The sequence below is a fragment of the Oryctolagus cuniculus genome, chromosome 6 (genome assembly GCF_051225735.1).
Source record: "Oryctolagus cuniculus isolate XC-2025 breed Fujian yellow rabbit chromosome 6, ASM5122573v1, whole genome shotgun sequence".
NCBI lineage: Eukaryota > Metazoa > Chordata > Mammalia > Lagomorpha > Leporidae > Oryctolagus > Oryctolagus cuniculus.
Window position 1 is genome coordinate 72,301,551 of NC_142872.1, and position 27,423 is coordinate 72,328,973.

At 39.6% G+C, this 27,423-nt stretch overlaps 1 protein-coding gene across 9 annotated transcripts in view; it reads left to right on the forward strand.

Moving 5' to 3' along the window:
* Positions 1-27,423, forward strand: part of SPIDR (scaffold protein involved in DNA repair) — a 454,456-nt gene that overhangs the window by 187,586 nt on the left and 239,447 nt on the right. For all 9 annotated transcript variants that reach the window (XM_008255503.5, XM_089335201.1, XM_089335200.1 and 6 more), the window contains one exon: positions 9,797-10,016. In XM_008255503.5, the coding sequence (XP_008253725.1) occupies positions 9,797-10,016 (220 nt within the window). The remainder of the gene's footprint in view (positions 1-9,796; positions 10,017-27,423) is intronic.

A 27,423-nucleotide genomic window follows, 5' to 3' on the forward strand; every position in this document is an offset into this window, starting at 1 on the left:
CAACTGGAAAATTCTTTGAGAAGCTGATAATAATAACAGTGGCCATCATTATTGCATGTGAGCTGGACCTGCCAGGTACCGTGTGCCGTGTGCTTTCTCTGTTGTCTCCTGGGATCGCAGTACTTGATCGGGGCAGCTAATACTATGTCCATTTAAAAATGTGGCCAGCCTTTTAAGATAACTATAGATAAGGTACTTGAGGATTTCAAAGGGAAGGAATCATTTATTCTGGCTGGAATTCAGGAAACATTTCCTGGATGAGGTGATATCTTGACTGGATCTTGCAGCATTTATGGAAAGTATTGCCCTGGTGGCACAGAAATGACCTTTAGTGTACCATTCAGCTAATTGGAAAACAATCTTCTTTGTAAAATGAGTATTTTTTGTGCTCTGATGAAAAACTTCCTACAACACATAATTTGAATATGTTATCCTGTACTGTTTTCTTCTTCAGAGAGAGCCTACAGGGCTTCATTCTCTTCTGGGAAAGCAGACATTTGCTTCTCCCTTGGGTTCTTGTGTACAGTAGGAAGATTCTACATGCTCCTGGAAAGGACCAGGCTGCACCCAGCTAGTGCTGGGACCACCATGGCCCCATTCATTAATGCTCCCACACCTGTTTGATCACCAGGCAAGCTGTGGCATACAATACTGGAGTGATAGTGACATAAGATAGCCTTTTTATTTGACAAGTTATTTGGTGCCAACAAATCTTGAACAGAATTTATAGTTAAAGGAATTTTGTCAGAATCTATCATATAAGTCTTCAAAAAACTGCTCTGTGGCAGACTGATTCAATTTAGATTTGTAGATATTTCTTCTGTTATCCTATTTATGTGTCTCTATGATTAATTTTCTTATGAGATCTGTCAGGGTCTCTGGGGGACTCTAAGGTAAGAAATAGGTGAAAAATCTGTGTCACTTTTAAACCTGAGCTGTGCAAGATAATAGTATCTGAAGAGAGAACCTCTGCTGTTAGGAAGACAGCAGAGCATGACTGGGACCTGCAATGACAGATGTTGCAGCTCACAGAGCCAAGAGCCTATACTTAGCTGGCCCCTGAATGTGAACAGGGTGCTGTGAGGGTAAGAGCGCAAATGACCCAGGAGCCTGGAAGAACAGCTGCTTTCAGTATAGGGTGGGATGGGCCTGTGCAGTGTTAAAGATGAGCCTTCAACACAGATTCAAGTTTTAACAATTCTGAAAATATGTCCAAAAATGGCCCTATGGCCCTTGCATCCCCTAAACTTAAGGCTTTTGCCTTTACTTCTAAAGACCCTAATTTTCCACCTGCTACTCTGGCCACTTGCCCAGGAAAAAGCATGTGTACTGATCTGCACATGATCCTGATCTTTTTCCTCCTTGCCAACTGAAGAGCAGCTATGCTTCAATAAAGAACACTTGCTAACAGTTGCCCGTGGATGCGATGGAAGTAGAGGAGACATGTTTATTTCATTCCAACTTCCCAGCAACAGCACCCACTGAAATGGTGGGCACCATTTTGGGTTAGGGTGGGAGCTGAAGAAGACTTTATGCAGGCACACAGCAACTAACTGAGACAGGATATCTTTTGACAGTACCGCTGGTAATGGCAGGGAGACACCAACATTCAGCTAGTGGCTCTTGTGTTCATGTGTGATCCAGTGATTTTAGCGGAGGGAACAACCTGCAGTTCCCACTAACTGAGCATGGCTGGGAGATGGCTGGGCAACTCATTGGATATCGAAGCACCTGCAGAATCCCCAGAAGCAAGACACCTAGGCAAACCTTTCTTGGGGAGCATCTGCCTCTTTATTGACTGGACAGGCTGGCAGGGTGGAGAGAAACCTGTGCACCCAGTAACTATGGGAGACTTGTGTGCGGATACTATAGGGACTTGGTGGTTACATGAGAAGATGGAGGTGTAGCGGGGTCTCTGGGCAATCACTGGGTGCAGATCCATATGCTGGGAGCTCCTTGATTGACTACAGCAAATTATTGCAGGAGGAACTGTGCTCACATTGAACACTGTGCAGATCATTTGTGCCATTCATATGATGGCATGGAACACACTGGGGGCTAACACCTGGGCATTGAGATCTACCACACCCAACTTGGATGTGAACCTGGACACTCACCACACCCGCGAGCACTGACCAGAGCTAACAGTGCTCCCTGGCCACACAACTCTTTGTATTCACTGAAAGTGAAGACATTCCATTAAGCCACAGAGACACAGCTGAAAGATAAATGCCAACAGAGGGAAAAACAAGTCAACTCCACAAATGCCTAAAAACATGCAAAAATTAAGGAAACAAGAATATTGACGAACTATGATTCTGTCAAAGGAACACAAATGTGGTTAAAAGCCTTAAGAGCAAACTTGGTGAGGCAGAAGAAAGAATATCTGAACTAAAACACAAATCTTAGGATATCTTACAGTCAGACCAAAAAAAGAAGAAGAAGGTAGAAAACTTAAAACAGTGTGGTAGATTTATGGGATACTATCAAACCCATCATATAGATCTTAGAGTTCCTCAGGGTATGGAAGAGGGAATGCACTTAGAAGGCCTGTTTAAACATGGTACTGGTACAGAAAAAAATGGATAGAGCAAGGGAACAGAATACAAACACCACAAATCAATCCAAGCATCTACAACCAACTTATATTTGATCAAGGATCTAAAACCAATTCCTGGAGTAAGGACAGTCTATTCAATAAATGGTGCTGGGAAAACTGGATTTCCACGTGCAGAAGCATGAAGACCCCTGCCTTACACCTTACACAAAAATCCACTCAACATGGATTAAAGATCTAAATCTACGACCCGAAACCATCAAATTATTAGAGAACATAGGAGAAACCTTACAAATTACAGGCACAGGCAAAGACTTCTTGGAAAAGACCCCGGAGGCACAGGCAGTCAAAGACAAAATTAACAATTGGGATTGCATCAGATTGAGAAGTTTCTGTACTGCAAAAGAAACAGTCAGGAAAGTGAAAAGGCAACCAATAGAATGAGAAAAAATATTTGCAAACTATGCAACAGATAAAGAATTAATTACCAGAATCTACAAAGAGATCAAGAAACTCCACAACAGCAAAACAAACAACCCACTTAAGAGATGGGCCAAGGACCTCAATAGACATTTTTCAAAAGAGGAAATCCAAATGGTCAACAGGCACATGAAACGTTCAGGATCACTTGCAATCAGGGAAATGCAAATCAAAACCACAGTGACGTTTCACCTTACCCTGGTCAGAACGGCTCACATTCAGAAATCTACCAACAATAGATGCTGGGGAAAAGGGGATACTTACCCACTGTTGGTGGGAATGCAAACTGGTAAAGCCTCTATGGAAGTCAGTCTGGAGATTCCTCAGAAACCTGAGTATAACTCTACCAAACAGTAACCCAGCCATCCCACTCCATGGAATTTACCCAAAGGAAATGAAATTGGCAAACAAAAAAGCGGTCTGCAACTTAATGTTTATTGCAGCTCAATTCACAATAGCTAAGACCTGAAATCAACCCAAATGCCAATCAACAGTAGACTGGATAAAGAAATTATGGGACATGTACTCTATAGAATACTATACAGCAGTCAAAAACAATGAAATCTGGTCATTTGCAACAAGATGGAGGAATGTGGAAAACATCATGCTGAGTGAAATAAGCCAGTCCAAGAGGGACAAATAACATATGTTCTCCCTGATCGGTGACAACTAACCGAGCACCAAAAAGGAAACCTGTTGAAGTGAAATGGACACTATGAGAAACAATGAAGAATAATAATAATAATAAATATAAATTTCGAAAGTACAACTTTTAGATTATAGCAGTTTTCCCCCCATAACCACCCTCCCATCTGCAAACCATCCCATCTCCTACTCCCTCCCATCCCATTCTTCATTAAGATTCCTTTTTAATTATATACAGAAGATCAACTTAGTATATACAAAGTAAAGATTTCCACAGATTGCACCTACACAGACATACAAAGTATATATGCTGTTTGAATACTAGTTTTACCATTAATTTGCATAGTACAACACATTAAGGAAAAGATTTTACATGGGGAGAAAGTGCACAGTGACTCCTGTTGTTGATTTAACAACTAACTCTCTTTTTTCTTTTTTCTTTTTTTATTTTTATTTTATTTATTTTTTTTAAACTTTTATTTAATGCATATAAATTTCCAAAGTACGACTTATGGATTACAATGGCTTCCCCCCCATACCGTCCCTCCCACCCACAACCCTCCCCTTTCCCACTCCCTCTCCCCTTCCATTCACATCAAGATTCATTTTTGATTATCTTAATATACAGAAGATCAGCTTAGTATACATCAAGTATGGATTTCAACAGTTTGCTCCCACCCAGAAACATAAAGTGAAAAATAATAGATGATTTTTTTTAAATGATGATGAAATCAGAGCAGACCTATTGTCATGTTTAATCCCAGTGAGAGTCAAGTTGGGAATTGATAATTTCTTTTTTTTTTTTTTTTTTTTTTTTACAGAGGATCAGTTTAGTATGCATTAAGTAAGGATTTCAACAGTTTGCACCCCCATAGAAACACAAAGTGAAATATATTGTTTGAGTACTCATTAGACAGGCAGAGTGGACAGTGAGAGAGAGACAGAGAGAAAGGTCTTCCTTTGCCGTTGGTTCACCATCTAATGGCAGCAGCTGTCGGCGCGCTGCAGCCGGCGCACCACGCCGATCTGAAGGCAGGAGCCAGGCGCTTATCTTGGTCTCCCATGGGGTGCAGGGCCCAAGCACTTGGGCCATCCTCCACTGCACTCCCGGGCCACAGCAGAGAGCTGGCCTGGAAGAGGGGCAACCGGGACAGAATCCGGCGCCCCAACCAGGACTAGAACCCGGTGTGCCAGCGCTGCAAGGCCTAACTCTCTTTTTTATGATGTCAGTAATCACCTGAGGCTCTTGTCATGAGCTGCCAAGGCTATGGAAGCCTATAATGTTCATAAACTCCGACCTTATTTAGACAAGGCCACAGTCAATGTGGAAGTTCCCTCCTCCCTTCAGAGAAAGGTACCTCCTTCTTTGATGGGCCCTTCTTTCCATCAGGATCTCCCTCACAGAGATCTTTCATTTTTTGCCACAGTGTCTTGGCTTTCCATGGCTTTGAAACTCTCATGGGCTTTTTAGCCGGATCTGAATGCCTTAAGGGCTGATTCTGAGGCCAGAGTGCTGCATAGGGTATTTGCCATTCCATGATTCTGCTGTGTATCCCACTTCCCATGTTGGATCATTCTCTCCTTTTTAATTCTATCAATTATTATTAGCAGACACTGGTCTTATTTATGTGATCTCTTTGACACTTCATACTATCTTTATGATCAATTATGAACTTAAACTGATCACTTTAACTAGTAAGATGGCATTGGTACATGCCAACTTAGTGGGATTTGCAGTTCCATGACACATTTCTAGCTTTACCATTAGGGGTAATTCTGAGTGAGCATGTGCTGAACTGTACATCTTTCTCTCTTATTCCCACTCTTATATTTAACAGGGGTCAATTTTCAGTTAACTTTAAACTCCTAAGAATAATTGTGTGTTAATTAAAGAGTTCAATCAATGGTATTCAGTAGAAAAATAAAATACTATAAAGAATAAAATAATAAGTTATTCCTGGACAGACAGGACAAGGGCTGATCAAGTCACTGCTTCTCATAGTGTCCATTTCACTTCAACAGGTTTCCTTTTAGGTGCTCAGTTTTTTGTCACCGATCAGGGAGAACATATGACATACGTCCCTTTGGGACTGGCTTATTTAACTCAGAATGATGTTTTCCAGATTCCTCCATGTTGCAAATGATTGGATTTCAATTTTGTTTTTACCGATGTCTAGTATTCCATAGAGTATATATCCCATAGTTTCTTTATCAAGTCTTCTGTTGAAGGACATTTAGGTTGATGCATGTCTTAGCTATTGTGAATTGAACTGCAGTAAACATGGAGGTGCAGATGACTCTTTTATTCATTGATTTCATTTCCTTTGGGTAAATTCCAAGGAGTGTGGTGGTTCTTGTGGTAGGACTATATTCGGATTTCTGAGGTATCTCCAAACTGTCTTCCATAGTCGTTTTACCAGTTTGTGTTCCCACCAGCAATGGATTAGGGTACCTTTTTCCCCACATCCTCGCCAGCATTTGTTGTTTGTTGATTTCTGTATGACAGCCATTCTGAGGTAAGGTGAAGCCTTATTGTGGTTTTGATTTGCATCTCCCTGATTGCTAGTGATCCTGAGCATTTTTTCATGTGTCTGTAGGCCATTTGGATTTCCTTTTTGATAAATGTCTGTTTAAGTGCTTTCCCACTTCTTGACTGGGTTGTTTGCTTTGCTGTTGTTGAGTTTTTTGATCACTTTTTTTATATTTTCGTTATTAATCCTTTATCAGTTGCATGGTTTGCAAATAATTTCTACCATTCTGTTGGTTGCCTCTTTACTTTCCTGTTTCTTTTGCTGTACAGAAGCTTCTCAAGTTGATGTAACCCACTTGTTAATCTTGGTTTTTATTGTCTGTGCCTCTGGAGTCTTTTCCAGGAATTTTTGTCTATGCCAATGTCTTGAATAGTTTCTTAAGTGCTCTCTAGTAATTTGATGGTATTGGATTGTAGATTTGGGTCTTTGATACATTTGAATTCATTTTTGTATAAAGTGTAAAGTAGGGGTCCTGCTTCATACTTCTGCATGTAGAAATCCCGTTTTCCCAGCACCATTGATTGAAGAGACTGTCTTTGCTCCAGGGAATGATTTTAGCTCCTTGGGCAAATATAATTTGGTTGTAGATGCTTGGATTGATTTCTGGTGTTTCTATTCTGTTCCATTGGTCTATCCATTTGTTTTTGTACCAGTACCAAGGTGTTTTGATTATAGCTACCTTGTAGTATGTCTGGAAATCTGGTATTGTGATGCCTCTGGCTTCATTTTTGTTGTAGAAGATTGCTTTAGCTATTCGAGGTCTCCTGTGCCTCCATATGAATTTCAGCATCATTTTTCTAGATCTGAGAAGACTGTCTTTGATATTTTGATTGGTATCGCTCTGAATCTGTAAATTGCTTTTAGAAGAATGGACATTTTGATATTGATTCTTCCAATCCATGAACATGGAAGTTTTTTCCATTTTTTTTGTCTCTGTTTCTTTCTTTAAAGTTTTGTTATTCTCATCGTAGAGATCTTTGACCTCATTGGTTAAATTTATTCCAAGGTATTTAATTTGTTTTATAGCTATTTTGATTGGGATTGATCTTAGAAGTTCTTTCTCAGCCTTGGCATTGCCTATGTATACAAAAGCTGTTTTTTGGCTGGCATTGCGGCTCACTTAACTAATCCTCCACCTGCGGAGGTTCTGTCCCCGTTGCTCCTCTTCCAGTACAGTTCTCTGCTGTGGCCCCGGAGGGCAGTGGAGGATGGCCCAAGTGCTTGGGTCCTGCACCCGCATGGGAGACCAGAAAGGGGCACCTCGCTGCTGGTTTTGGATCGGCACAGCATGCCGGCTGCAGCGGCCATTTGGAAGGTGAACCAATGGAAGGAAGACCTTTCTCTTTGTCTGTGTGTGTGTCTCTCTCTCTCTCTCACTGTCTAACTCTGCCTGTCAAAAAAAAAAAAAAAAAGCTGTTATTTTTTGTGTGTTGATTTTTATATCCTGCTATTTTATCAAACTCTTCTATGAGTTCCAGTAGTCTCCTAGTGAAATCTTTTGGGTTCCAGATAGATAGATAGATAGATATAATCATATCATCTGCAAATAAAGATAGTTTGACTTCATCCTTACCAATTTGAATCCCTTTGATTCTGTTTCTTGCCTGATTGCTCTGGCTAAAACTTCCAGGACTATATTGAATAGCAATGGTGAGAGTGGGCATCCTTGTCCGGTTCCAGATCTCAGTGGGTATCATTCACTATTAACTAGTTGGTAAGGAAATTCATATGAGTGAATGCCTATTATTAACAAAGTACTGTTGTAGAAACTTCACTTTTCTTATTATTACTTCATGCTTTTATTTGTTCACTCATTTTACATTAAAAAGCCCAGAGAATAATAGAAAAGCCCAAGTTTATTTAACCACTTGGAATGAAGTAAACATATTAATCCTTTGGGTTCTTTCACTTCACATATTTTTATAATAGAAATAATATGGCAGAGCCGGCGCCGCGGCTCACTAGGCTAATCCTCCACCTAGCTGCACTGGCACCCCGGGTTCTAGTCCCGGTTGGGGCACCAGATTCTGTCCCGGTTGCCCCTCTTCCAGGCCAGCCCTCTGCTGTGGCCAGGGAGTGCAGTGGAGGATGGCCCAAGTACTTGGGCCCTGCACCCCATGGGAGACCAGGAAAAGCACCTGGCTCCTGGCTCCTGCCATCGGATCAGCGCGGTGCACCGGCAGCGCGCTGGCCGCGGCGGCCATTGGAGGGTGAACCAACGGCAAAAGGAAGACCTTTCTCTCTGTCTCTCTCTCTCACTGTCCACTCTGCCTGTCAAAAAAAAAAAAAAAAAAAGAAATAATATGGCAGATCAATTTGAAATACCCTAGGTTCCCTTCCTGAGTCATACTCCTCTTTCTCTCTCCTGAGAGACAGTGAATATTAGGACTTTTCTGTATATTAGCAACTTCTTGTGTATATTTCTATATAGGTATTGCACAAGGATCCATGAAAGATCTCTTATTGGTTTCTTGTTCATCCCTTCTTTTGTTGTTTAAATCTCTCCATCTGGTACATAGAGATCTGGTTCCCTCACTTCAGCGCTGTGCAGTATTCTATTATATGCACACATTACAGCTTACCTGTCCTACTGGTGCATGTGATGGTTTTAGGTACACATCTCAGATTTCTGGGTGACAGGCTGTGCATTCCCATTTAATTCTCATAGATGTTCCCTAGGACAGGTGGCATGACTTCCATTTGACAAATGAGAAAACTAAGGTGTTGAAATGCTATGTAACTTGGCCAATTTAGGGAGCCAGTAGTTGAATCCAGATCATATAACAACTGTTTAATTTCAACACTTAGCTGTCCATGTAAATCCTCACCTCTTAACCTTTTCCATCATCACAATAGTTGCAGTCAGCCAGTAATAAACATGCTTTTAAAGCAGAAGATCAGAGCAAGTAATGAGGAGAAGGTGTGTAGAAGAGAGAAAAATGGTTATCAACATTGTTCAAATTTTGAAATAAAAACATGGGTCTGAGGTGTCTGTATAGAGATGACTGTTCCTTTAAGATAGAAGACTATTCATTTTATGCTTCTTAAATGAATGTATTAAATGTAATATGCAGATGTATTTTGACTAAGGAAAGATCTATCAGGGGCCAGCGCTGTGGCACAGTAGGTTAATCCTCCGCCTATGGCACTGGCATCCCATATGGGTGCCGGTTCTAGTCTCAACTGTGGCCTGGGAAAGCAGTAGAAGGTGGCCCAAGTACTTGGGCTCCTGCACCCATGTGGGAGACCCAGGAGAAGCTGTTGTCTCCTGGCTTTGGATGGACACAGCTCAGGCTGTTGAGGCCATTTGGGGAGTAAACCAGTGTGTAGAAGACCTTTCTCTCTGTCTCCCTCTCACCGTAACTCTACCTCTCAAATAAATAAATAAAATATTAAATTAAAAAGAAAAGAAGTATCTAACAGTTAGCATGATGGCTCTGTATTTTACTTTGCAAAATGTGTAGGCCATTTTCTGTAGGTGAAGAAAATTAATCAACTGAGTCTTCTTCATGATACTTTATTCATGCTTGAAGCATATGTTTTGGGCTTCATTTTTGCTTTTGTTCTTTTATTCAATTTCTAGGTGGAAAATCTAGTGTATTAATTGTGAAAATTCTGGAGCTGCATGAGGAATGTACCATGCAAGTTGCTATGTGTGAGCAATTAGGAGGGCCACCAGCTGCCAGTCCTTCCCGAGATGTGACACGCGGGCCTGGAACCAGCCTGAAGGTTCTGTTCACCAGGGAGACTGCAGGACACCTCAGAGGACGTCCCCAGGACATCATCCACATCTTTCCTCCCTGGTGAGTACAAAGAACTGGGTCCAGTAGTCACCAGCTGTGAGTCCTGTCTCATAAGAAAAGACATTTTTATCAGCAACATTTTTGTCACTTTATTATAGAGAAATGCAAGGGAAGAAAGCCAGGATTTGACATAGGCTTTATGTATCAGAAGCAACAGATTGTCTTTGATGGCTTGTTTGTACTTCTGGCAGCAGATGTTAATATTTGGGGAGAAGGGATGGGGAAACAACTGTATCAGGATGCTTGCCTACATGTTATGTAAAGAATGTTCTGTTTTTGTCCTCAGAAAAATCATTTTAATAATATATATTATGTTACAATAGAATAATACATATTAACTTCAATATTTCTTTGGTAGTCACTTGAAAGGGAGGATGAAAAGCCTGAATTAAGACACAATTGCGTGGGGTTTTTTTGTTTTGTTTTGTTTTTTTGCTTCTTTGACAGGCAGAGTTAGACAGTGACAGAGAGAGAGAAAGGTCTTCCTTCCATTGGTTCACCCCCCAAATGGCTGCTATGACCAGTGGGCTGCACCAATCCGAAGCCAGGAGCCAGGTGCCTCCTCATGGTCCCCCATGCAGGTGCAGGAACCAAGCACTTGTGCCATCCTCCACTGCCTTCCCAGGCCACAGCAGAGAGCTAGACTGGAAGAGGAGCAACTGGGACAGAATCCGGCGCCCCGACCGGGATTAGAACCCGGGGTGCCGGCGCCACAGGCGGAGGATTAGCCTAGTGAGCCACTGCCCTGGCCCACAATTGCGTTTGAACACTAGGTGCATAACTGTTTATTATTGGATCAGAAATTATTTTCCTGAATGCCACATTAGTTTTCTTTTGCATGAGATATTAAGTTCCACCAAGAAAAGAAGAAAATTTTTTCACTTTTGAGTGAAGGCTTGAGTAGCCTTATCTTACATTCTTTTTTATGTTATTTATTGATTTTCATTTGTGCAATTCTTGGATTCTTAGAATTGGAAGTAACTTAAAAGTCCTTACGTTATACTTTCTTCCCACGGGAGAGATCTTTCTACTGCATCTATAGCATAGGATCTACACATCTTGGTGTCCATGGTGACTTTCTCATGACATTTCCAGAAGTCCCTTGTGTGAGAGCTGTGGGTTCTTGTGTATCATTGGTGGTTTTCTTCCCTCTGTCTCCTTCACTCCTTCTTGTACCTTTTTTCTGGCTGTTTTTCTTTATTTGTGCTCCATAAATGGATTATGGGTTGAAGAACATTAGTGCAGGAAGCCCTGTACTGGTTCTAAAAATGATAAATGAGACGCTTCTTTTTTTATATACCATGTCATCCAACGGAAGATAGGTTGAAAGACTACTTTAAATGCATGTAGAAAGACAACTTCGAATGCATGTGCCTAACAGACAGGTGGCAGCAGCTATTGATTCCATCTGTAAAAGCTTTTGCAAACTGGCTGGCACAGCGGCTCACTAGGGTAATTCTCCACTTGCAGCACTGGCAACCCCGGTTCTAGTCCCGGTTGGGGCGCCGGATTCTCTCCCGGTTGCTCCTCTTCCAGTCCAGTTCTCTGCTGTGGCCCGGGAGTGCAGTGGAGGATGGGCCATGTGCTTGGGCCCTGCACCCGCATGGGGGACCAGGAGGAAGCACCTGGCTCCTGGCTTCGGATCAGCCGCAGCATGCCGGCCGCGACGCACCGGCCGTAGCGGCCACCTTGGGGTTGAACCTCTCTCTCTCTCTCCCTCACTGTCTAACTCTGCCTTTCAAAAAAAAAAGCTTTTGCAAACTGATAGAAGTGAAAATATAGGAAATACTCATAAGATGTCATTTGATGTACTTATCTGGAGCCATTTGACTGAACTTTCTCAGAATGCCACCTCAAAAGAGGGAATCAAATACATAAATACAGTTAATATATACAAACAGATGAAAGAAGTTTGTTCTTATAACTATCAATAATATAAAACAAGATACTTTGGCAAATATTGACAAATATTAATCATTCTCATATGTTAGTGGAAGTGGAAGTTGGTACCTGTTTTGGCTGTATTCATAAACATTAATGTTTTCTGCACTTAGATATAGAACTCTGATTCCTAGGACATTACCCTATAAGAATATGAAGATATTTATGTAAAAGATAATGTCAGAAATGTTTTGCTCAAACATCTAAAATCTAAATGCAGCCTTAATGTAGTCATCAACATGGGATAGGCTAAAGTTATGGTACATTTTGGCACTGTTCAGTAATCTAATATAGTGATGTAGATAACATATTTTTTCATGTCTAAAAGATATCACAGTCTTCTTTTGCAGAAAACAGGTCATAAGATAACACTTGAGGTTCCTGGGGTAGTAGGAGAAGAAGTTGGATTCCCTATGGCAGAAGAAACAGTCAGGAATTCTGGGGTAGGAAGAACATTCAGGGTCCCCAGGGTAGGAGGAAAAGTTAGGGTCTCTGTGGAGCAGGAGAAGCAATGGGGAGGAGATGCAGTTCCTCTTCTCTTTCCATGGTCTCATTTCATTACCAAGAAGACAGACTATATACTCTTTGTATTGCTCAACTCAGATGGCTCTAACAAAATAGCACAGATAAGACTTCTCCTGATTCTGCACGTCAGAAGTTTACAATCAAGTGTTGGAGTTGGTTGGTAGTTGGTTTCTTCTGAGACCTCTCTCAGTGGCTATCATGTGTCTTTATTGTTTGAAGTTTCTGCTTTTTAATTAAGAGTTTGTTTTATTTTTCCAAATATTAACCAAAGTCAGTCTAGATGCCACTTAAAAATAGCCCACACTAATGGGTGGGGGGAGCCAACTCATTTTTTTTTTAACTTTTATTTAATGAATATAAATTTCCGAAGTACGGCTTATGGATTACAATGGCTTCCCCCTCATAACGTCCCTCCCACCCGCAACCCTCCCCTTTCCCACATCCTCTCCCCTTCCATTCACATGAGGATTCATTTTCGATTCTCTTTATCTACAGAAGATCAGTTTAGCATACATTAAGTAAAGATTTTAACAGTTTGCTCCCACACAGAAACATAAAGTGAAAAATAATAGATGATTTTTTAAATGATGATGAAATCAGATCAGACCTGTTGTCATGTTTAATCCCAGTGAGAGTCAAGTTGGGAATTGATAATTTCTTCTTCTTTTTTTTTTTTAACAGAAGATCAGTTTAGTATACATTAAGTAAGGATTTCAACAGTTTGCACCCCCATAGAAACACAAAGTGAAATATACTGTTTGAGTACTCGTTATAGCATTAAATCTCAGTGTACAGCACATTAAGGACAGAGATCCTACATGAGGAATAATTGCACAGTGACTCCTGTTGTTGACTTTACAAATTGACACTCCTGTTTATGGTATCAGTAATCTCCCTATGCACCAGTCATGAGTTTCCAAGGCTATGGAAGCCCCTTGAGTTCTCTGACTCTTATCTTGTTTAGACACGGTCATAGTCAAAGTGGAGGTTCTCTCCTCCCTTCAGAGAAAGGTACCGCCTTCTTTGAAGACCTGTTCTTTCCACTGGGATCTCACTCATCTCACTCACAGAGATCTTTCATTTAGGTTTGTTTTTTTTTGTTGTTGTTGTTTTTTGTTTGTTTGTTTGTTTGTTTGTTTTTTCCCCAGAGTGTCTTGGCTTTCCATGCCTGAAATACTCTCATGGGCTTTTCAGCCAGATCCGAATGCCTTTAGGGCTGATTCTGAGGCCAGAGTGCTGTTTAGGACATCCGCCATTCTTTGAGTCTGCTGAGTATCTCGCTTCCCATGTTGGATCACTCTCCCCTTTATTTATTCTATCAGTTAGTATTAGCAGGTACTAGACTTGTTTATGTGCTCCCTTTGACTCTTAGTCCTTTCATTATAATCAATTGTGAACTGAAATTGATCACTTGGACTAGTGAGATGGCATTGGTACATGCCACCTTGATGGGATTAAATTGGAGTCCCCTGGTATGTTTCTAACTCTACCATTTGGGGCAAGTCAGCTTGAGCATGTCCCAAATTGTACATCTCTTCCCTCTCTTATTCCCACTCTTATGTTTAACAGGGATCACATTTCAGTTAAATTTCAACATTTAAGAATAACTGTGTATTAATTACAGGATTAAACCAGTCATATTAAGTAGAACAGACAAAAAAAACTGCTAATAGGGATAATGTATTAAGTTGTTCATTAACAGCCTACTCATTTTTAAAAGGACTAGATAGTTTTTTATTCCAATGGAAACTTGACAAGACATATTGAATATTTCCTTCTTTGTAGACTGTATCCTTTTCCTGCTTTAGCCTTTGTGTTCATCTAAACTATTTTTCTATGTGGGAAAATTATTTTTAAGAAATCAATAGTCTTTATTCACTCTTATTTGTCCTTTAGTCATAAATATGGGTTGAGGTACAATAACTGTTTACCCCAAGGACTTTAAAGCCCTCTGTAAATGTTGCCTAATAAATTTCCATTGAATTCCTATGCAATGTAATATTCCTTTGGCCCTAACAATCTGAAAATGAACATAGACATAAAATGCCTTGCTTAGAATAATTGCATTATAAAATAGGCATAACTGTATTACAGTAAGAACTTCTTTTAAAAAGTTTTTTAATCTGTAAATTTTAAAGCACATAAAAATAGAATAATGAATTCCATATCTGCACCACAAAGCTGAAACATTCATTAATAACTGAATAAACAAGTTTTACTTCTGAAGGAAACTGAAACCTTTAAATATAATATGATTCCAAAGAAACAACTCACAAGTTAAACACAGATATTGAAAAAAAATAGTGAAGGAAGTTTCTGTGATGATATTTGATGAGAGAGGGAAGTAGAACATCTGGCTGATTATTTCTTACGCCAAATCTAATTACCAGAATGAGGGCCAGGAAAATGTTAAATATGTGATATGAAGGGTCTGCCAACATGCCTGTTATTCACTCAAAAATATTTATTGGCATACCTGTGTCAAATACTTTGCTTCCCCCCAGAAAAGGCATCTTAATAGGATGGAGGAATGGGGGAAAGAATGATACCTGACTGCATTCATTTTTTGTTGTGATAACAGAATACCTGAGAGTGCATAACACCTGAGACTTGGAAACTGGCAAGTCCAAAAGTGTGGTGCCAGCATCTGCTGAGGGAATCATGCCTCATTGTAACATGGCAGAAGGTATCACTTGGCTGTGACAAGCAAGCAAATTAGCTCCGGTCTCTCCTCCTCATCTTGTATTGTCTCTTAATTACCATCATGTGGTGTCACTCTCATGACCTGATGTAATCCCAAGCACCTCCCAAAAGCCCCATCTACAAATAATGTTAATGTTTGACTGTAGAGACTAAGTTTCAGACACCTAAATTCTAAGCATACACCCAGACCATTGCACTGACTTTTCCCATTATCATGGGTATCTCTCTGTGTTAGTGAATACATGTAATCATTTTCTGAAAAATTTTAATTAGTTCATTTGTAAAGAATCCAAGATGGCAGGATAGGGAAAGGAGTAATGGTAAGAAAAAAAAAAAAAAAGGTGGAGGAAGTACATTCTGAGGGGTCTAAGGGGAGAGTTAGAAAACCACAGTGGGAATTCTCGGAAGGAAGAGGGATGCTGTGGATCTATGTGGAAGGTGCAGATGCACAGTACGAGCATGGACACAGTATGTAACCCCAGCAGCCAAGAATAGAGAAAGTGCCAGCTTTGGAGAGTGAGGTGAGACAGACTGTAGCAGCCCTTGCCACTGGTGATATAGCTAAAGGGAGATCTTGGCATGCATATGTCCTGGAGCCCTAAGGGGGATAAGGTACTTGCTAACCCAGTAAAAAAAAAAACAGGGTTGGGGTACATCTCTCTCTCCATTACCCCCACAATGGCATCTGGCAACTAGCTGAGAGAGGGCGGATGCCATTTCAGACATAAGCAGCAGCTACAGACGCTCTTGTGCATGTGCCGAGCATCTGACTGGGACAAGATGTGATCTTGACAGCAGTAGCAGTGGCAACAGCTGGGTTGCAGGTGCCAAGCAAGGATCAGGGAAAAGGCAACATTGTGAAACAAGTAGGGGCTACAGCCAGTAGCTCATGTGCGCATGTGTAATCCAGGGATTCTACCAAAGGGAAAAATCCACATTCCCCACTGACTTTGAGTCTGGCTGGGAAGATTGACGGGCCTGGACACCCATGTAGGAATGTGAGGTGCTTCCAGCTTCTCAACATATCACAGGCTCTGGTGCTGAGACTGTGGGAACTATGACTGCACAAGAGGGTGCAGGGTGTAGTTGGGTCTCTGGGCAATCATTGCGAGTGGTTCCAATCACTCAGAGCTCCCTGATTGCCTGGAGTGGGTCATTGCAATGGGATCGGTGCTCACACTGAATACTGCACTGATTCTTTGTGCATTTCATACGGTATCATGCACAAGTGTTGCACCCACCATGGGCTAACACATACATCTCAGGGATACAATTGCTGAGTCATTACCTGCTGCCTCCCTGGGTAGAAATGGGAGCTGAGCCTGGACTCAAACTCAGTAGACACCTTGAAATGGAATGTAGTCATCTCAACTAGTGTCTTAACCACTAGGCCAAATGCCTACCCCCATATAATCATCTTTTTAATGATTACTTAATATTTTACTATATGGAAATATCATAATTTAAGCAGTCTCTTGTCCTGTATTTTCAAGGTTGATTTCTATTATGGCCTGTTTTAAACAGAACTTGAAATAGAAATAGTCATCCTTGTAGTTCGTTCTGATTATGTTCTTAGGACATTTGTAGAAGTAGAAATTCTTGGTCATAGAATATGAGTTTTTGAGCCTGATAGTATTGTTGCCATAGCAACTTATAAAGGTCATAACTATTATCCTTGCTGTCAGTTTCTCAATCATACCAGGATCACATTCAATGTTTTTTATGGCTGCTAATATGATATAATTTCTTTAATCCCTTTCATATTCTTAGCATGTAATATATATCAGGTATTGTGCTGTCATAAAAACTCTGTAGTAGACATTGTTATATGAATAGGTTGGCCCATTCTTCAGGTTATTTTCCAGCATGAACTCTAGGAATTGTGTTAGTAAATTAAAGAGCATATGTGTTGCCATTGCTGCTATGACTTCTTAATAAGATCGAGTTTATAAACCATAGGATGAAGTACCTAATAATTGTCTAATTGAATGCTTTTCCTTAGATTTATTTACTGGTAACCATATCTTTTTTTTTTTTTAATTGTCTACCTTAACCTTTATTTATGCATTTGTTGAGGTCCTATGGGCTTTCTTATCAATTTGCATGTTTGCCTTATATAATAAACTTTTGTATCTATAGTTAATATCATTTACAATAACTTTTTGTTTTCTTCCCAATAGTTATACTTCCCTGTGTGTTTTATGTCATATAGCTGTGGCTAAAGCTTGCAAATAAAGATTTTTCTTCACTGCTGTATTTCCATTGCCTAGAATAAAGCTTAGCACATAGTAGACAGTCAATGACTAGTTTTTTTTTAAGATTTGTTTATTTGATAGGCAGAATATCAGAGAGAGTAAGAAATAGAAAGAGAAAGTTCTTCTATGCATTGGTTCACTCCTAAATAGCCACAACAACCAGGGCTGAGCCAAGCTGGAGCCAGGATCCTGGTCTCTCACATGGGTGGCAGAGACCCAAGTACTTAGTCATCTACTGTCTTCCCAGGTACATTAGCAGGAAGCTAGATCAGAAGCAGAGCAACCAGGACTTGAACTAGCACTCTCTGATATAGATGCTAACATTGCAAATGACAGCTTAATCACTTTTCCACAACTGCAACCACAATGACTATACAATTAATGATAAGAACTAAATCATTATGAAGACATAGTTGTGGGGAGCAACTGGGAGCAACTCGGACTAGACTGTTACTGGAATTAAGACTTATTCTATGCATCTGCTCTCCCACAATATGGCGCTGGGAGAGGAGGAAACAGTTTCTACACAGCTGCCTCCAGTTCAACCAATAAACAGCAGGACCAGCTCCTGATTGGAGGAGAGCAGCGTACTCGGCGTGTGGGTAGCAGAGTTGGGATTGGTGGAAGAGGACTATAAAGGAGGAGAGAGACAACATGCACCAGGAACATCTATCTGAAGGAACACCTGTGCAGCCCCTGAGAGAGCCGGCCGGCGGTGTGCCGCTCCCCCGTCGAAGTGGGGAAAGTGGTAGGGTGGAAGGACGGTAGCCAACCCGGGAAGAACCAGCAGCAAACCCGGGGAGGGCCGAGCAGACAAAAGAACAACGCAGGGTCCTGTGTCGTTCCTCCACGAAGACGGGGAGCGACATAATGGTGCTGTGACTCGGATATGAAGCCTAGGCAGGGTTTAGTGTCGTTCCTCCATGAAGAGGGGGAGCGACACATAGTCAACTTTCTTTTGCTTTCAGTTTTATTAGAAAGACTGTTGATTTTTTCAGTCATTTAAAGAAACTGAATGTTTACTTACTACATAATAGGCCTTGTGCTAGAAAAGAGGAATATAGTGTTCCAAATGAATGGCAAATTGTCTCTACCCTTAAGGAGCCCACTGTATGATAGAAGAGGAAATTATAAAAGGTTCTTCTGAGTATACCAACATGTACGGGGATGTGAGAATACTGAGGCAGTAGGTACAACTGGTAGGTAGTCTGTCGGGCCAGGTGGTTATATGTGTGGATGGGAAGGATTTATGTGTACGTGTACTGAGGAGGGAACAGGTAGAGAGATGTGGTGTAAGGGTGGCTTCTTACAGTTGGTGATACTGGAACTGAGCCATAAGGGCTATGTTGAAATGAGCCAGGGGAGGGACTGTGTGGGCATACGAAAGAATGGAGACCACATTAGTGAAAATCAGAAAAGCCGGAATGGCATGGTGTAAGATGTATGCAGGGGTGTATGTATTGCTTTGTACAGAGTAGAAATTCCAAGACACGAGTGGCAGGAGTTGAGATTGGAGAACCTGTACACAAGTGTTAACAAGCTGTGATTTAGTTTCCTCTGCTTTCCTAAAGAGAGAGGGTATGATCTGATTGACACTTAGAAGTCCGTGGAGAATTGACTTTCTCTAGAAGGCCAGAGTAAAAGTATTTATGAAGCTTTAGGAGATTCTCAAGTGTGAAAGAAAGTGAAAATTTAGAGTTTGATGGGAAACAGTGGATTCAGAATATGTTCTTGCTGATGAGTTTGATGCAGTATGTGAAGGAAAGACAGGAAACAAGAAAGTCAACCAAGATTGTGGTAATATTAAAACACAGTTATTGGCCAGCGCCGCGGCTCACTTGGCTAATCCTCCACCTGCAGCGCTGGCATCCTGGGTTCTAGTCCCAGTTGGGGCGCTGGATTCTGTCCCAGCTGCTCCTCTTCCAGTCCAGCTCTCTGCTGTGGCCCGGGAGTGCAGTGGAGGATGGCCCAAGTGCTTGGGCCCTGCACCCACATGGGAGACCAGGAGGAAGCACCTGGCTCCTGGCTTCGGATCGGCACAGCATGCCAGCTGTAGCGGCCATTTGGGGAGTGAACCAACGGAAGGAAGACCTTTCTCTCTCTCTTATAGTCTAACTCTGCCTGTCAAAAAAAAAAAAAAAAAAAAAAAAACACTGTTATTGTTTGTAATGTTGGTGTTGCTTGTAATTTTTCTTATATAATTTAGTAGGTAAGCAATAATTGCAAAACTGTGTTAAGACATATAATGTATAAAGTAACATTAACAATATAAAAGGATAGGGACACATGTACAGTATTTGTCTATTATTGCAGCTTAGTTGCTATTATCCAAGGTATGTTGTTATAATTATAAGATAGTAATTCTAGTTCCCAAAATAATTAGGGAAAGAAGAGAACTAAAGTGATACACACAAAAGAAACATCAACAGCAACCAAAAAAAAAGAAAAAAAAAAACAGTAATGGGGTGTATGTATTGCTTTGTACAGAGTACAAATTGAAGAACAAAAATATATATGACATGTAAGAAATAATAGATAAATAATGGGAGTAATCTTTCCTTCTCAGTAATCACATTAAATGTAGATGACTGAAACTCAACTATTAAGAAATAGATAAATAGAATTAATAAAGCAAGATGTTATCTATATATTGTCCACAAGACTATTTAAACATAAGGACATAATACGAACAAAAATTAAAAAATGGAAAAGATTCCTTGCAAACGGTAACTAAAGAGAACTGAGGCCATGTTCTTGTCAGATAAAAAATAGACTTTAAATTTGAAAAAAGATACAAGACACAACAAAGGATGTAGTATGTTGATGAAATATTCTCTATAGTAAGAATATGTAATAATTCTAAAATGTGCAAACCTAAGAAAGGAACCCCAAAATATATGAATTAAAAATGGACAGAATCAAAGGGAAAAACAGAAGTCCTGCACAATGATAGTTGGCAACTTCAAAACTCCACTTTCAGCAGTGAACAGAGAAAATATACAGAAGATTAATAAAGAAATAGAGAACATAAAACCAAGTAGATCTAATAGATATACATGGAACACTCCACACAAACATGACACAGTACCTAGGCTCTCTAAGTACATACAAAACATTCTCCAGATTAAACCACACATTAGGGCACAAAACAAGATGTAATAGTCTGAATTGTGTTCTCCTAATATTCATATGTTGAAGTCCTAACTTCTATTACACACCAGAATTTGATGATGTTTAGAGAGAGTACCTTTAAAAGAGTAATTACGCTTAAATAAGATCATAGGGATGACTCCGAATCCAACAGTGGAAGCAGAAGTGGAAGAGCCGGCGCTGCGGCTCACTAGTCTAATCCTCCGCCTTGCGGTGCCGGCACCTCTCTAAACATAATAGTTCCCAGTTGCCTCCATTTCTTTGAAAAAGATAGGATTTCATTCTTTTTTATGGTTGAATAGTATTCCATAGTGTGTATATGTCATATTGTCTTCATCCAGTAATCAGTTGATGAACATCTGGTTGGGTTCCATATTTCTATATTGTGAATTAAGCTGCAATAAACATGAGGGCACAGATAACTCTTTAATATACTGATTTCATTTCCTTTGGGTAAGTTCCTGGGAGTGGTCATATGGTAGATCTACGTTCAGATTTCTGAGGAATTTCTATACTGTCTTCAGTAATGGTTATACTAGTGTATTTTCTCACCAAAAGTGTATTAAGGTACCTTTTCCCCCACATCCTTGCCAGCATTTGATTTTTTGATGATAGCCGTTCTAACTGGGGCAAGGTGAAACCTCTTTGTAGTTTAAATTTGCATTTCCCTGATGGCTAGTGGTGCTGAGCATTTTTTCTTTTTTTAAATTTTTATTTAATAAATATAAATTTCCAAGGTGCAGCTTTTGGATTATAGTGGCTTCTTCTCCCCCATAACTTCCCTCCCACCCGCTACCCTCCCATCTCCTGCTCCCTCTCCCATTCCATTCACATCAAGATTCATTTTCAATTCTCTTTATATATAGAAGATCAATTTGGTATATATTAAGTAAAGATTTCAACAGTTTGCTCCCACACAGAAACATAAAGTGAAAAATACTATTTGAGTACTAGTTATACCATTAATTCACATTGTACAACACATTAAGGACAGAGATCCTACATGGGAAGTAAGTGCACAGTGACTCCTGTTGTTGACTTAACAGTTGACACTTTTGTTTATGGCATCAGTAATCACCCTAGGCTCTTGTCATGAGTTGCCAAGGCTATGGAAGCCTTTTGATTTCGCCAACTCCGATCTTACTTAGACAAGGTCATAGTCAAAGTGGAAGTTCTCTCCTCCCTTCAGAGAAAGGAACCTCCTTCTTTGATGGCCCATACTTTCTGCTGGGATCTCACTCACAGAGATCTTTCATTTAGGTGTGTGGGTTTTTTTGGTTTCGTTGTTGTTGTTGTTGTTGTTTTTGCCAGAGTGTCTTGGCTTTCCATGCCTAAAATACTCTCGTGGGCTCTTCAGCCAGATCCGAATGCCTTAAGGGCTGATTCTGAGGTCAGAGTGCTGTTTAGGACATCTGCCATTCTATGAGTTTGCTGTGTATCCTGCTTCCCATGTTGGATCGTTCTCTCCTTTTTAATGCTATCAGTTAGTTTTAGCAGACACTAGTCTTGTTTATGTGATCCCTTTGACTCTTAATTCTATCATTATGATTTTTCATGTATCTGTTGGCCATTTGAATTTCATCATTTGAAAAATGCCTATTTATGTCCTTTGCCTATTTCTTTCTTTTTTTTCCTTTGCCATTTTTTTAACTGGATTGTTTGTTTTCTTGTTGAATTTCTTGAGTTATTTATAGATGCCAGTATTAATCTTTATCTCTTGCATAGTTTGTAAATTTTTTGTCCCATTCTGTTAACTTTCCGCTTCACATTTCTGAGTGTTTCTTTTGCATTGCAGACACTTCTTAACTTGATATAACCTCATTTGTCAATTTCTGTTTTGATTGCCTGTGCTTCTGAGATCTTTTCCCAGAAGCCTTTACCTATGCCAGTGTCTTGCAGAGTTTCTGCAATGTTTTCCTCTAGTAATTTGGTGCTATCAGGTCATAGATTTAGATCCTTGACCTATTTAGAGTTGATTTTTGTATAAGATGTTATTAGGTAGATATCTTGTTTCATACTTTTGCTTGCATGGATCCAGTTTTCTCGGCACCATTTGTAGAAGAGACTATCTTTTCTCCATTGATTGATTTTAGCTGATTTGTAAAACATTGGTTGACAACTGCCCTGAAGTATGTCTTGATTTCTGGTATTGTGATACCTCCAACTTTGTTTTTTTGTTGTTGTTGTTTAAGATAGCTTTAGATATTCAGGGTGTCTTTCCTTTCCATATGAATTTTTGAATCATTTCCTTTAGAATGTCATTGATATTTTGATTGAGATCACATTACTCTAATTCACTTTGTATAGTATGGACATTTTAATGATATTAATTCTTCCAATCCACAGACATGAAAGTTTTCATTTTTTGTGACTTCTTCTATTTTATTTAAAAAAAGATTTATTTATTTATCTGAAAGAGTTACACAAAGAGAGAAGGAAAAGTAGAGAGAGAGAGAGGTGTCTTCTATCCGCCTGTTATTCCCCAATTGGCCACAACGGCTGGAGCTGTACCAATGCGAACCCAGAAGCCAGGATCTTCTTCCAGGTCTCCCAAACGGGTGTAGGGGCCCAAGCACTTGGGCCATCCTTTACTGCTTTCCCAGGCCATAGCAGAGGGTGGATCAGAAGTGAAGCAACCAGGTCTCGAACCGGCACCCATATGGGATGCCAGCACTGCAAATGAGGCCTAACTGCTACACCACAGTGCCAGCCCCTCTTTGTTTAATGTGTTATAGTTTTCATTGTAGAGATTTTTTTTCACCTTCTTTGTTAAATGTATTCCAAGGAATCCAATTTTTTTGTAGCTATTTTGAATGGAACTGATCTTAAAAGTTCTTTCTCGGGGCCAGCACTATTGGCATAGCAGGTAAAGCCTCCTTCTGCAGTGCCAGCATCCCATATGGGCGCCAATTCAAGTCCCAGCTACTCCTCTTCTGCCCCAGCTCTCTGCTATGGCCTGCGTAAGCAGTAGAAGATGGCCCAAGTCCTCGGGCCCCTGCAGCCACATGGGAGATCGGGAAAAGCTCCTGGCTCTTGGCTTCAGATCAGCACAGCTCTGGCAGTTGCGGCCAATTGGGGAGTGAACCAGCGGATGGAAGACTTCTCTCTCTTGTCTCTCTCTCTCTCTCTCTCTGCCTCTTCTTCTCTCTCTGTAACTCTTTCAAATAAATAAATTAATTAATTTTTTAAAAAAGTTCTTTCTCAGCCATGGCATTGTCTGTGTATATAGAGGCTATTGATTTTTGTGTCTTTATTTTATATCCTGCAAATTTGCCAACCTCTCTTATGAGTTCTAATAGATTCTTAGTGGTGTCTTTCAGTTTCCCTATATAAATGATCATATCATTTGCAAACAGGGATAATTTGAATTCTTCTTTCCAATATGTATCCTTTTGATTTGTTTTTCTTGCCTAATGGCTCTGGCTAAAACTTCCAGAACTTTATTGACTAATTGACTAGCAATGGTCAATATGGGTATCCTTGTCTGATTCCAGATTTTATTGGAAATCCAACTTTTCTCCATTCACATAATGCTGGCTGTGGGGTTATCATATATCACCTTGATTGTCCTGAGGAATGATCCTTCTATATCCAATTTGCAAAAGTTTTTTTTTTAATCATAAATTTATGTTTTATTTTATCAAGTGCTTTCTCTGCATTTATTAAGATAATCATATGGCTTTTATTCTTCAGTTTGTTAATATGATATATCGAAGCATCCCTGCATACCAGGGATAAGATTAGATTAGCTAGTATTGTTTAATGTGGATTAAATTAGCTAGTTTTTTTGTTTGTTTGTTTGAGGATTTTTGTATCTATGTTCATCAGGAATATTGGCCTATAGTTCTCTTTTTTTGTTGCACCTTTTTCTGATTTTGGAATTAAGGTGATGCTGACCTCATAGAAGGAGTTTGTAAGGATTCCCTCCCTTTCAGTTGATTTCAGTCGTTTGAGAAGAATTGGAATCAGTTTTTCTTTAAAAGTTTGGTAGAATTCACTAGTAAAGTCATCCAGTCCTGGGCCTTAATTTGTTGGGAGATTTTTACTGATTCAGTGTCCATCTTGATTATTGTTCTATTTAGGTTTTCTATGTCCTCATGACTCAAACTTGGTAAACTGTATGTATCTATTTCTTCTAGATTTTTCAATTTGTTGATATATAGCTGTTTGTAGTAATTCTTTGTGATTTTTTTATTCATGTAGTATCCATTGTAATGTTTCCTTTTTCATCTCTGATTTTTATTAATTTGTGTCTTATGCCTTTTTTTGTTTGGTTAGTTGGGCTAATGGTGTATCAGTTTTGTTTATTTGTTCAAAACACTTCCTTTCATTGAACTTGGGTATCTTTTTTTGTTTCAAATTTGTTTATTTCTTCTCTTTTTAAATTTTGGTTTGATTTGCTCTTGGTTTCCTATGTCCTTGAGATGCATTGTTAGGTCATTTATTTGATGCCTTTTCAATTTCATGATGTAGGCAACAATTATAATAAACTTTCCTCTTAATGCTGCTTTTGCTGTATCCCAAAAATTTTGGTATGTTGTGTTGTCATCTTCATCTGTTCCAAATCTATTTTTTGTAGAATAAGAAAACCTATCTTAAAATTCATAAAGAATATTCAGGGACCTCAAATATCCAAAACAATCATGAGACAGAAGAATAAATTGGTTTCAAATCTTATTGCAAAGCTACAATAATTAAAACAATATGGTACTGTTATAAGGGCAGAGATACAGACCAATGGAACAGAATAGAGAGCCCAAAAGTAAAACCTTTACCTATATGAAAAAATAAGTTTTGACAAGATGGCTAAGACCATTCATTAAGGACAGTCTTTTCAAGATATGGTCTTTGAAAAATTAGATATCCATATACAGAATATTGTATTGCACCATTATATTGCACTGTCTTTATAGTTTTACTCAAAATAGATCAAAGATCTACATTTTAGAGCCTAAACCATAAAACTATTGGAAGAAAATGTAGGAGAAGATCTTCATGACATTAGATTGGGCAGTGATTTCTTGGATATGACACCAAAAGCATGGCAACAAAAGAAAAAATAGATTAATTATTCTCCATCAGAATTAAAAACTGGTGCATCAAATGATACCATCAAGAGTGAAAAGGCAGGTGCTGGCATTGTGGCACAGTAGGTTAATCCTGTGCATGTGGCACCAGCATCCCATATGGGTGCTGGTTCGAGATGCAGTTGTTCTTCGATCGACCTCTCTGCTATGGCCTGGGAGAGCAGTGGAATATGGCCCAAGTGCTTGATCCCCGGCACCCACATGGGAGACCCAGAAGAAGCTCCTGACTCCTGGCTTCAGATAGGCCCAGCTATGGTTGCTGCGGCCATGGAGAGTGAACCAGTTGATGGAAGACCTGTGTCTGTCTGTCTGTCTGTCTCTCTCTCTCTCTCTGTAATCTGCCTCTCAAATAAATAAATAAAACCTTTTTCAAAAAAAAAAAAAAAAAGGGTGAAAAGGCAGCCTTTACAATGTGAGAAAATATTTGCAGATTGTACATCTGCTAATAGATTCATACTACTGCTAGTAATATATCCAAAAGAAAAGAGACACTCATAAAGATGATTGTACTATAAAGTTCATAGGCATATTTACAATAGACATATGGCATGTACATATAATAGAATATTATTCATCCCTAAAAAGGAGACACCACATTGCATATTGAAGTCCCTAGGTTTGAGTCCTGGCTCTGCTCTCAATTCCAGCTTCCTGCTAATGCACATCCTGAGAGGCAACAGGTGATAGCTCAGGTATTTGGGACCCTGCCATCCAAAACTCAGACTAAATTTCTTCCTGGCTTCCAACTTCAGCCTAGCCAATCCCACCCATTGTGGGCATTTGAAGAGTGAACCTCTGGATGAGAACCTTCTCTCAATAACTCTTTCTGCCTCTGAAATAAATAATTTTAAAAAGGAAAAAAATTCTGATAGATACTATAATACTGGTGAACTTTGAGAACATTATGTTAAGTCAAATATGTGAGTCACAAAAGGGAAAATATTATTTAGTTCTACTTGTCTGAGTTACATAGAATAATGATCCATAGAGACAGAGAGTAGAGTTGAGGTGACCAAGGGATTAGGGAAATGAAGAATTACTATTTAATAATTACAAAGTATGTGCTTGGGTTAATGAGACAGTTCTGGAAACAGTAGTGATGGTTATACAACATTGGGCATATACTTAATGTCTCTGAATTGTTCACTTTAAATTGGTTAGAGTGGTAAAATATATTTATAAATGTCTTACCACAATAAAAATGGGTACAAAAAACAAGAAGGCAGTTCAAAACTGAGTGAAAATTCTAGAGAAAATTAGGACATAATTTTGTAGAATGTAAGGAGTTCCAAATATCAAGTAAAACACTGCTTGCTGAGATACACATGTGGAATAAACCAAGTGAAGTCATAGAGGTGAGATGTGCTATTGACTTGTTTCTGAAAGAGTGTGGTTAACATGAGAGAGCTCTATACTTCATCTGCCAAGAGCAAAGTCTATTTACTTCAGAGAAGCTGGACAGCACTGAACTCAGAACACGTATTTCTGATGCAACAACGCAAGCAGTGACTTGTCAGAGACATAAAGCAATTTTGACCCACCTTTGAAGTCCTATTAAGAACTTTATGGTTAAAGCAATAAACTTGTGGTTAAATATTAAACATTATTGAATGAATGGAATGCTTCATATCTAATGCCACCTCCCAATTGGTCCGTTTTTATTCTTTATCACAAAGGTAAAGATTGGAAAAGCAAACAAAAAAACCTCACTGTTTAAAATGTTTTTGCTTTCTGACCCTGGTCTTC